At 55.1% G+C, this 11654-nt stretch overlaps 1 protein-coding gene across 4 annotated transcripts in view; it reads left to right on the top strand.

Annotated features, from left to right (window-relative positions):
* The first annotated feature begins 418 nt into the window (after positions 1 to 418).
* The window catches only part of VAV2 (vav guanine nucleotide exchange factor 2), a 147045-nt gene continuing 135809 nt past the window's right edge, over positions 419 to 11654 (top strand). The window contains exon 1 of one of the 4 annotated variants that reach the window (XM_075772755.1): positions 419 to 1153. In XM_075772755.1, coding sequence (XP_075628870.1) covers positions 950 to 1153 — 204 coding nt within the window. In that variant the 5' untranslated portion in view covers positions 419 to 949. The remainder of the gene's footprint in view (positions 1154 to 11654) is intronic. The other 3 variants (XM_075772754.1, XM_075772758.1, XM_075772757.1) reach the window with 3 other exon arrangements.

Here is an 11654-nt window from a genome sequence, read left to right as displayed (position 1 = left end):
TTAAACATCTCCCCTGCACTAGTTGCAACCCAAACATGAGCTGAAGAGTGGGAGCGCACGGTCAGACAAAGCGGGGTGTTGTGTGTGAGGGCGGGGAGCCCCGGGCCGGGTCCTGCCTCTGCCCCCGGCGAGCGGGGCCGTGCGTGTGCGGGGGGGCGGTGGGAGCAGGGGGGGCCCGGGGACGGGGACGGGGGGGGGGGCACCCCGGCTGCACCGCGGCTCGGAGCGGCTTCCCCGGAGCTGGGAGCGAAGCGGCAGGAGGGAGCGTGGGGATACAAAAAGGGGAGGGGGGGGGGGAGGAAAAAAAAATAAATGAATTGGGAGAAGAGCCAAGGCGGCGTAGAGCGCACCCCGCCCCCTGCTCCCAGCCGCGGCCCGGGGCCGTGCCGAGCCCGGGCTCCCGCAGACAAAGGGGCGGCGGGGGCGGACCGGGAGCTCCTCCCGCCTGCCCGGGCCGGGGGCAGCAAGCTCACACCCGCGGCATCCCCAGCGCCAGCTCCGCGGCAGCGCAGGTGGGGCCCCTCGGCGGCAAGTTTCCTCGGGGCAGGGGGACGAAGTTGCGCGGGGGCGGCCCCAGCCGTGCGCCCCGCTCCTGCACCCCCCGCACCCCCCCGCTTTGTTCCCCGGAGGATGCGGCGCGCCTAGCCCCGGCCGAGGCGGTGGGGCCGCAGCGGGGGCAGGGGCAGCCCTCCGCCGGAAAACTCCGCGCCGCCCCCCTTCCTCCTCCTCCTCCTCCTCCTTCCTCCTCCTCCTCCGCAGAGCCCCGGCGCGGAGCGATGCTTCCCCGGGCGGCGGGCGGCGATGGAGCGGGGCGGTAGCGCGGCGCGGCGGTGCAGAGCAGCCCCCCGGGCAGCCGCCCGCTGCCCCTGAGCCGCGGCGAGGAGGAGGGGGAGGAGGGGGAGGAAGGCCGGGTGTGTGAGCGGGGCGGCGGCCCCGTCGGACCGCGGCCATGGAGGAGTGGCGGCAGTGCGGCCGCTGGCTCATCGACTGCAAAGTTTTGCCCCCCAACCACCGGGTGGTCTGGCCCTCGGCGGTGGTCTTCGACCTGGCGCAGGCGCTGCGGGACGGGGTGCTGCTCTGCCAGCTGCTCCACAACCTCTCCCCCGGCTCCATCGACCTCAAGGACATCAACTTCAGGCCGCAGATGTCCCAGGTAGGAGGGGATGGGGGGGCGGAGGGGGGACCCCCGCGAGCACCTCCTTCCCTGGATGCGGGGCTTGCTCTCGCCAAACTTCGTGGGGTGCGTGAAAGCGAGCGGGTTTGGGGGGGTGCGTGGGAGGACGTCTGCTGCAGCCCCCCCCCACTGCCCTTCAGCCCACCCCCCCGCGTGGAGCTCCCGGGGTCTCTCCGCTCGCGCCGCGGTGGCGGGGGGGCAGCGCCGGTGGGACCCGCGGCCGCACGGGAAAGGGCTCCGGGGCGGCGAGAAAACACCCCGGGAAAGAGGGAGCCATCCCCCCTTCTGTTTACAGCCCTCGCGAAACAAAAGCAAATAAGGCGGCTGGGAGGAGGAGGTGGGATTGCTTCGGGGTTTTTAACGAGCCCCGAGCTCGGCTGCGATGTGCCGGAGGAGCCGGCGGTGCGGGGGGGTGCTGGCCTTGGGCACGAAACTTTGCCCGGGAAGATTAACTGCAAAATAAGCAAATAAATAAATAAACCCCCTCAGACTCTGGTGCTCTGCAAGCCCGTCCCGAGCTCGGGTGGGCAAGGAGCGCGGCCGTGCGGTGCCCGTCCCCCCCCCGCCCGGGACGGGGCTCGGGGGGCAGCGGGTTGATAACTGGGGGGGCAGCGGGTAATAATTGGGGGGGCAGCGGGTTGATAATTCAGGCCTGGGCTCAGGGGCCCCAGCTGTGCTCCGGCCGGCCCGCCCCCCCCCCCCCCCCCGCCTGCAGCGCACTCCTTGCTGCTTCCAGGTCTGGGACCTTTAAAGTTTTAGGGCTCCCTCCATGGAAGTGTTTGCAATTTCTGGTTGTTTTGATGGAAGCAAGCTTAAACAAATGGAAAAAACCCAACAAACCCAAACCCACAGTCAGCTCTGGTTGTTTTGGGTTTAAATGCTCTGCTTATGTTTTTGCAAGCCGATCTGCGCAATATTTGCATGGGAATCGGGAAGTGAAATCAATTAGAAACAAATGAAGGGGGTACTTTGTCCTCCCTACCCGGCAGCCCCTGCCTTGACAAGTGGACAGAAAACTGTTGCCCTTTTTTTTTTGAACAGCAGCAGGTTTCATTGGTAAAAGGGAAGGGAAATTTCCTGGTAGTAAGGGCAAGCGAGACTCTCTTTAACTTTATTGAAGCATCCAAAGATAGATAATGAAGCATTCAAAGATAAATAATGTATAACGTTAACGTGAGTTCTGGATATGTGCTGTGCAAGCACGCTGCTTACCCAGCAAGTGCCTTTCCCTTCTTCCACCTGAGTTTTCTTCCAGGGCAACGGTGTTTTTCATCTGTTCGGGCTCCTCGCCCAGCAAGACGTAACCCTGTGTGCTGGGGGAGCTGCTGTGGTCGAGGACAGCCGGCGGCCGTCAGCTCCCCTGCAAGGCGTTCAGGCCCAAAACTTGGAGCCGCGCTTTGGGGGAGTGAAGCGCGTTTTGCCGCGTGCACGTGAACGCGAGGATGTCGCTGCTCGCTTGCAGAGTCACCTTGATCCTGCAGAGCGCTGGGGCGGGAAGCCCCAACCGTAGGGCGAAAACCAGCCTGGGTCAGCTGTCGCGTTGGCGCAGAGTAAATAACAACACGTACTGATGCCTCTTCGGGGTGGAACAGTGCTGCGAGATTTCCTCTTAGCTCTCCAGGCCCTAGGCAGATCAAACTGTCTTCCGTACAAACTGACGTTTCCAAATATAAACTGTCGCACTGGAGCCGTAGATGTGCAGGGACTAGTGCTTTCCTAGAACATGCTGAGAATGGCATACTAGGCATTTTTGTCTTTTAAAGGAATATTATAGCCCTACAAACCTAATTTTGGTTTATTTGGCCTGTGGGGAATTAAGAATGGGTTTAAAAATGGTAGCTGCGATCCAGGGAAGATGCAGTTTGGGAAGGAAGCTCTTGCTACCCTTGCCCAGGCAGGTGTTGCCTCTTGGAGGTGTGAGTTTGTGAGTTGACAGCCCAGCTGGCCTTCATGGGATTGCCTTCTGCCTCCCACGCCCGGCTGCTTTCCTGCCTTTAGGAGTCTGAAGGGAACGGGCTGGATGGGATGGCTTTGGTGGCCACCTCTGCGAGAACCTGGTTGCCAAAGCTGAGCCCACGGGGACGAGCAGAGCCATCGCCTGGCGTGGCGGTGGATGCTGTGGCGAGGCTCAGCTGGTGCTTGTCCTCGGTCAGGGTGGGACCCGGATTAATCTAGACTCGAGTCTTTATACTTGCTCTGATGTATTTGGTGTTTCTCTGGCAGTTCCTGGGTTTGGGAATCTGGCTTCTCCCTCGGGGTGGCTAAAGACAGGAGGTATCTTGCTGCTCTTTATTTACCTTCAGTGCATCCGCGGCGCTGGCAGCCTGGGGAGGAGGAGGATGGGGGTCTGAGCCCAGGCAGGCTGGGGACAAACGTCGCTGCAGCTATCGGGGAGCGGTTTAGTCTCTCTGGGCCAAATTTCAGAAGAAGAGTGTAGGAACCCATCTTTGTCACAGTGCGGTGATGTGCTCGGACATGGGGGTAGGGATGTGCAAGACAGTGCCTAGAAACTTCAGAGGTTGTTTTTGATGATAAATGCACATTTTGCCTGACTGGCTGGGCTGGCTAACCAACCGTCTGCCTTACTACAGAGATTTTTTTTTTTTATTATTCAGTCAGAATGCCAGGGGCAAGACACTTGTGCTAGACTTGAAACACCCAGTAATATTCTGTCATCCACCTTTCTCGGTGAATTAAATGGGGTTGTGCAGGTGTGTAATGAGAAACAGATTTTTGCCTGAGATGAGCATTGTTTCGAAGGCCAGAGGGGAAATCACAACTCTCTGCAAAGAAATGCTTTAAGATCCAGGCACTGGTGTGTGTTTGTTTTGTAGTTTTTGGTTGTTGATGGGTTTTTGTTTTTTTTTTAAATCCCCCTGAATGCTGATTTGTTTTTACCTGGATCCCTCGGAAGTGTGCTATGTGGTGACATTAGAGCATCGGGTTCTGTTCGCAGCACAGTGAGGGGCTTCTGCTCCCTGCTACGGAGAGGTGAACCGGGGTCCCCCTCCTCCTAAAACCTTCCCGTGCTTGTTCAGCGGGGAAACCAGGCTGGTGAAAGGGCCGGGCTGGCCACACAGCAGAAGTTTACTACTTGACGTTTGAATAAATGAGTAAAATCACCTCATTAAGTTGCGATCTCAAGTTTGCTTTATTCTCATGCTCGATTCCAGAGACCCGAGTCCAGCGCTTGGTGCCGCCTGGCAGGGCGGGATGACCCAAAGTTGTTGAACCTCCACAGAGACTAACAAAACAAGCAGGGAAAAAAGTCTGAAAGCCCAGCTGTCTTCTGAGAGTTCGTGGACGTGAGGCCAGTTTTGATGAGCCCAGAGTAAACCTTCAGTTCTGCTAATTGCTTTTGCTGTAGAGGCCGTTTCTGGGGAGCTGGGAAGTGGGATGCGTGTACTTGCCCTGGGTACTTATTGATCATTATGTCTATTACTGTGATTGGATTTTAGGGGGTGTAATTCAAGCTGGTTTGCCAGCTGACTGAGAGAGTGTGATGTAAAGGACGTCTTTATTTGCAAATGTGAGCAGATGTAGCACCCCTCAGGCTTGCAGCCCCTGTGCGCAGCGCTCGGTACAGCGTTTCTCCCCGTCCCTGTGCAGAGCCGTCTCCAGAACCCCGCTTCACTCCCCGTTCCCCTGTAGCTGGCACTGACTTCCAGTCTTCTGGCACTGCGTGGTACAGCTGTTCTTGCATCCCAAGCTCCCTTTGCAAGTAAGATAGGAGATCTCCGAGCTTTGGATTTTCATTGATAATTAATTAGGTTTGAATTTGTAATTTTGTTATACAAAATTAAATGACGCTTCACTTCTGTTTCAGCATGGCGAGGCGTAAAAAATTTGTGCAATAAAAAAATTGCACGTTTGGGTGAGGTTGATATTTGGTGGTGTGTGTTTTGTTTGTGTTTTTTTAAATTATTTTTTTTTTCGCATTTGCCTTAGATAAAATTAATCCTCCCTGACGGGGACTTGGATGCGTACCGATGGTGGTAGGGAAGCTCGGGCGAGCCCTGCCGCAGGCTGCTCCCCGCTCGGGCGCTGTGCTTTGTGCAGGCAGGTCCTCGGGCAGAAACCTCACGGGGGGCCAGGTCAGCTGTGCCGGACACCTTTGCAGGTTGGGGATTGATCAGGGATTATCCCTGAAGATGGAAGACTTGGGAGCTGCTTGCAGGGTGCCGGGTCACTGCCCTTTCTCTGGTGGCATCCCAGCACCCTGGTTTAATTCCCCTGGCGTCTAGCAGACCTGGTTCACCCCCTGGGTGCTGGCAGCGATGCCGTGGAGGCTATATGGGAATGCGCGCCTCTTGGCAAAGTGTTTGTGTCGCGGGTGCTTGAGAAGCAGTGAGGGAAGGCGAGCCGGTGTGCAAGGTGTGTTAGGGCCTGACACCATCACTAGTGTGTCCGAGGGGTCTCGGCGTGTGCTCTGCCCTCCAGCCCCGCTCCAGGAGCGTTTCTGCTCCTAAATCTCTGCAGCTGAAGGAAATGTGGGTCCCTTCAAGGGAGAACAACTAAGAAAAGAAGCAGCAGTCCCCAGACTCGTGGCCCCTCTTCCCCTTGCCCCTGTCCTGGCTGGCTGAGCACGCCGTTGCAGTGTTACCTGCCAAAACTCTGACGTTCCTCTGTGTGTGCGGACAGATGGGAATTGGTACCTACAGCAAAGCGGTTGTGCGCTTCTAGGCCTTGATCATGCAATTTGTTTTCATGTGAAGACTCCCGTTGATATATCATGTTGCATTCACGCTTCCTTTAAGGTTGGCCTGGACGCTGCTAAACAGCTTTTTTTCCTGCTTCATAATCTCTTGGATACTTGAAATGAAGCAGCCGTGTATTTAATCTGTGCATTTGTGTGTGTACAGGCTTTACCTTAGCAGTAATGGTCAGCTCATTAAGGATTCTTATTCTGAAGCATATTGACATCTCTCTAGAGATAATCCATCTCGGTCTGCAGTGCCTGGAGGTTTTATTAGGGCTCTTGAGACTGATGAGACACAGGCAACGTAATTGGCGTGATGACTTGGCTGCCCACAGCTCTGTTTTGCTCTTATTAAGGAACCACGCAGACAACTGCCTTCCCTCGATGGATGGGCGTAATGCCCTACACCCGACTGAACTGTCAGACGGCTTCATGGCTGGTGTTTTTTCTGAAGGATGGCACCAATTTGGTATCAAACTCGTATATATTGATGATGTAGGTGCTCGTTTGCCATGCCAGCTGGGAGCAGGTGGCTGGTAGCGACTGCTTCCCCCAGGTATATGAGAGATGAAGGCACGTTGGAGTATTTGGTACCAGTAATTATTCACAAGGCTTTGGGACTTTTAACGTGCCGCTTGAAGGCTTTATAGCTACAATGCTTGTAATTACTTCCGTATGTCATGATAGTAGTTAAATATAATTCAGTGTTATCGGAGCTGACTGGGTTGTTTGAGCAAGGTCTGCATAGCTACTCTCGGATTTACCCTGCTCAGGTCCTCTGGCTTTTTATTTACTCTCTGCTGCTTGAAATTGAGTTCTGTTCCAAAAATGGCTATAAAAAATGGCCTCGTTACATATCACTGTTTACTGTGTCTCGGTGACTTCCCGTTCGGATGTGCTGAGCTGTACAAAGGGAAAAAAGGTGCTCTGTCTCGGACGGCCCAACTCGTGAGCTCCTTCCAAATAGGAACGGGTTGCAGTCTTTCTTCCCAGCCCCCCTTCGTGCCTCCTGCCTGTCAAATAGCACCTGAAAACCTTGCGTTAGCTGGAGGTAGTACCCTCTTTTTTGCTCTTTGGTGAGACTGTAAGAGAGAACTGAACCTGCAGCTGAAGGCTCGTATGTGTTGTGTTGGGGCAGAAGAACACGGAAAGTGTTAGCTGGATCCTGCTGGTTATGCCAAGAAGCACGAAAAGTAGTGAAAACTTTTTTTTTTTTCCCCTCCCCAGAATGACTGATGAGAGTTAAATACCTGCATTAAATACCTAGCAGGAACGGGCTCTTGAATGAATAGATGCCTTTAAAAACACAAAGCCAAAAAAACCCAGTCAATTTGGTTGCTTTTCAAGTTGGGACCAGGCTTGGAAACTGCCTTCTATTTCAACAGCATGTTGATGAGCTGTAAAAAATGCTTGGCTTGTCCATCCTTCTTGGTGGCAATCCTTCGTGCTGGGTGTACCGCCAAGAAAACGGGGTACCTTGTTGCTTGGTCCCTCCGGGGAGAAGCAGACGATTTTCTGGCAATGGCGCTTGCGATGCTGAACTCGTGTGGCTGTGTCTGAGCGAGGCAGTTGGGTGAGGAATTAGGGCTGCGCAAATTTAGGCTAGATCAAGCAAGGCGTGTGCTGTGGCTGTGGTTATATCGAAGGGTTGAGCATCGCCCGTGCCCTGCTGACCCAGCACCCTGTGTCGTGGGTGTGGGAGCCCCTGGCCGGTGCTGCGGACCCTTTGCTTTCTTCAGCTCATCTGGAACCAGAAGGGACTTGATTTTTGGCACTGACAGAAGTATTGCTTCAGACTGACTTGAGGGCACATTTTTGATCCGCTGCTTTGTCCCTTTTTAAAGAGACAAACTTTTTTTCCCAGTATTTGAGCTTTCTCCCTGCACTCCTTCTCCATTTGATTTCCCCCGAGCCTGCGTTCAGTAGTATCTCAAATCGCTGATCCCACGCGTCCCAGCAGCGCGGGCTGGGGCTGCCGGGGTGCTCTGGGCAGAGCTGGGGTGGGAGCCCCAGGATCCCATCGATGTAGGGTGCGGTGCAAATGGGGGGGTGGAGGGCTAACTGCACACGTAAGGGGTGTGTGTTGGGGTGGAGAGGATTAACGTGGAGGGATGGTGGAGGCAGGTAGGTACAGTGAGCTTGATAACACGTCTGCGAAGTGAAGACTGTCTCTGCTTCGATTATTTTTTTTTTTTTTTTTTTTAAAAGCATGGATCCTCCTTCTTTGAGCTGCAGAGCAGCTTCCTGCCCCCCCTGGTTTCCTCTCACTACCCTTCACATCAGTTGGATCCCTTGGGCTCTCAGCAACCTCAAAACGGTCCCCGTGGTTGCTCTCCCAGCAGCCAGCACAGCTTCCCGCATCTCTGATCCCACCCAAAGGCTTGCTGGGTGCCCCATCGGGGTGACCCGCTCTCGTGTTAATGCCGGGTCCATCTGTCTGCCCAGCTGTCCGTGCAGCATCCCGGGACCCGCGGGGCTCACCGGTGCCGCTGCAGTGAGTGCTGGCCCCGGGCGAAGCCTGGTCTGGTCCCTGCTGCCAGCCTGCCCTGCGTCACCCCCAGCTCTGCTGTCGGTATGAGCCTGAGGGCTCTAATTTGGGCATGTCCTCGGGGTGACTACAGCAGCCTCCGGGTTCACCTGCCACCTCTGCGCTGTGTCCTGCTGCCTTATTCTAAGCCGTGTGCCCTCCGATGCTCCTTTCGTCGGGAGGGGGAAGGGCCTTCATTTTCAGGGCAACTATTAATTACAGTCTACATTTGACAACTTCAAATTCAGCGTTAATGAAATTACTTTTCCCAGTGTTGTATTTCCCCTTCAAGAGAAAGGTCTGTTTCTAATAAAAATGACTTTTTTTCCTCTCCCCTTATGTTTTCTTTGGTTGCAGCTCAGGGCCGTGCTTCATCCGATGATACAACTCGAACGCAACCCCTCCTTGCCCTCCGCCCTCGGTGATGGCTCGGAGCCTCCCGTGCCTGCAGCAGAGGGGCGGGCAGGGCCGGGGCTCTCCTGCCCGCAGTTCAGTGCGGGTGAAGTTCGGCCAAACCAGCAAGCAAAGCGCATAGCTGCGTGCACAGCAAAACTGCTGCTTGAACACCCGCTGTCCGGGTCTCTTACACCTTGGGTTTATCGCACCTGAGCTATCACCGTGACTGTGATCTGCTTATTCGCAGTGCATGGGTGTGATACAGTGCTGCTGCTGCTGGGAATATTTGACTGGGATCCCATTCTGGACTAGTGCAGCCCTGTAGGGTCCAGTCCATGTTAATGGTAAAGTTTAGCTAAGATGCCCTAACTGGAAAGGTTTTCACAGGGTTAAAATCTCTAAAAAGGAATTGGACCATCTGAGTCCTTTCCTCTTGTGTCAGAGGGTGTTCTTGCTCTAGCAAAAGCCAAAGGACTCCAGCATAGAAAGATTTGGAAAAAATACAGGTGCGGATGGGTCAGGTTGCTAATCTGTGTGTAGGCTCAATGCTTCCTTAAAAAAAAAAAAATCAGTTAACGCTGAGGAGAAGTCACTGAGTAGTAGTATATTGGCTGTCAAATTTCCCAGCCCAACAAGCCCTGCAGAACTTGTTTTGAAAGATCTCTAAGAGTCCTTTTCTTCTGAAGTCCCCCGCACAGTTGTTTCACCCTGATGGGGAGGCTGCAAGCCTTTCCCGTCACAGGACAAAGGACAAAGGATGCCGCCTGCCCTTTGTCTCTTTACCGCCCAGCGCGCGGTTGCTTGGGTGGCAAGAGATAATGTGAAATCTATTCTCGTTTCGTAACCCGTGGGCCTGCCCTGTCTGGACAGCAAGGATTCAGCTGGAAGGTCCTCCTTCGCCTCCTTGGAAAGCCACCAGCCTGAGTCATATCCTGACTCGCTCTGCTCGCTGGGCTCCTCGGTGGTGTGATCCAGCGAACTCCCCTGGCAGTACGCTCTGTAGCGTTGCCCGTGGGGGAGACCCAGTTGTCAATCAGCTTTTCTTTGCTGCCATGCTGCTTGACTTCTGGGGATGGAATTTGCCAGGCTTGCTGGACCTGAGGAGCATCTCCCCTCTCGTGCGGTGCCCTGCACGCCCTTGTCGGGAGCGGTGTCGGCTCCGTGCTCTCCCCTGCTCCATGCTCTCGAGAGCCGGCCGGGTGGCGAGCCTGGTTGGGCGAGGGGAGATGCCGCCTTTGGATGTGAGGAGAGCGGCGAGGTCGGGAGGGATCCGCGCCTCCCCGGGGCGTGCGGTCCTCTCTTTGGCAGCGAGCTTCGCGTCGTACCCCGGCTCCGTCGGGGACCGTGGCGTGGGGCAGCTGCCTGCGCTTGCCTGCGTCGGGGCCTTAGCTCTGCCCGCGAATGAGCGGGGTTCGATAAACGGGGAGAGGGGGAAGGTTAAAAGGTTCCCGTAGAGGAAATTTATTCTTTCTCTTTGAGCGTATGCTTCAATGCTGATGGAGGGGGGAGTAAATTGGCCCTTTTATAGCATTCATATCTTTTGTTGTGTTTTATAGTGGTTTACAGCTAAATAGAACATCTGGTATTTGAAAAGGGCTGAGGAGGGAACAGAGGAGGCTTGTAGATCAAAAAGGGGAGGAGCGGGAGAAGTGATTTGTGTTTACTGCTGCAAACACAGAATTATCTGTGAAATCCGCTGAACTCATGTGCATGACGGAAGTATTCACCGCGTGGAAAACAAATGTTCGCCCAAGCCACAAGCAGCCAGGAGCTCGGCGTTCGTTCCCTGCGCTCGGCGACCGAGCTGGCGCAGCACGAGACCTGCAGATGGGACGAGCTGCCCCGTCCCTGCGGGAAAGCCCCAGACAGTGTCTTGTACAGGACCCATCGGCGTGCCCTTGCTGAGCGCGCGTCCCTCGGGCTGCTCTGGAGTGAGATGTGCTACGGGAACTGGGTTTGCTTTCTAGGATGGGCTGTTCGGCTCCTTTGGGTTTATCAGGTACTCGGAGCGTTCACAGCTGGGCTGGGAGCATCGGAGTTCATGCAAGGATACAGGTTTTCCCTGAAGCAGAGCCCTGTTCGTGGGGGCTGGGCTTGTCTCTGGCAGAAGCGACAAGAAAGAGATAGTTATATATATGTAATGGGAGATAGATACATAAAAATTATTTTTTTACAAGAGCTGGAGTATGTTAAACACTGGAAATCCCAGGCTGAGCGGCATATCCCCAGGACAGGAAATATGCACAGCGTTGGGAGCAAGCTCGTGCGTGTATCGAGACCCTTCGTTTGTGGGAAGCACTTTCTCATGTGAGCAGTCTTCCCAGAAAGTCGCTGGTAAGCCTTTGAGAGGGGAGGAGACAGAAAAAAAGACAAGTCTCATGTTAGCTGTGGGATAATTGTGACTTTAAACAGAAAATAAAACAAAAACTTTTATAGAAAGCTCAGTATGTTACTTTGAAGAGTTTTATGCTTCCCCCCCTCCTGCCTCTCATAGATTAACGTCTCTTGTAAGGCTGCTGCAGGGTTTTGGGCTGTTTCCTGGGAATTGCTGCTCAGCACAGCGCGGCTCCGGGCTCAGCCCTCTGCCCTTTGGGCGGGCGAACCGGACGCAGGGCTTTCCTTCAGTGCCGCTTCTGTAAGCAGGTGCTCGCTCTGCGCAGTGAAACGTGGCTCTGTAACTGGCACCCAACTAAGCGGTGTTGGGCAGAGCCCACGAGGTCTCGAGCAGGATGGCCACGGTGGTCGCCGAGCTCTGGGTTTTGGGGGACTAAGCGTTATTGTGGTGCAGGCGGCACCTTCCAGCTCTTGGGTGATGCTTGCAGGCCCGGCTGGGGTGTCTGTTCCTGGGGAGATGTGCA

This window comes from Balearica regulorum, chromosome 20, assembly GCF_011004875.1.
Source record: "Balearica regulorum gibbericeps isolate bBalReg1 chromosome 20, bBalReg1.pri, whole genome shotgun sequence".
NCBI classification, from domain to species: Eukaryota; Metazoa; Chordata; class Aves; order Gruiformes; family Gruidae; genus Balearica; species Balearica regulorum.
Note: the sequence above shows the minus strand (reverse complement) of the source record. Positions and strands in the feature narration are given on the sequence as shown.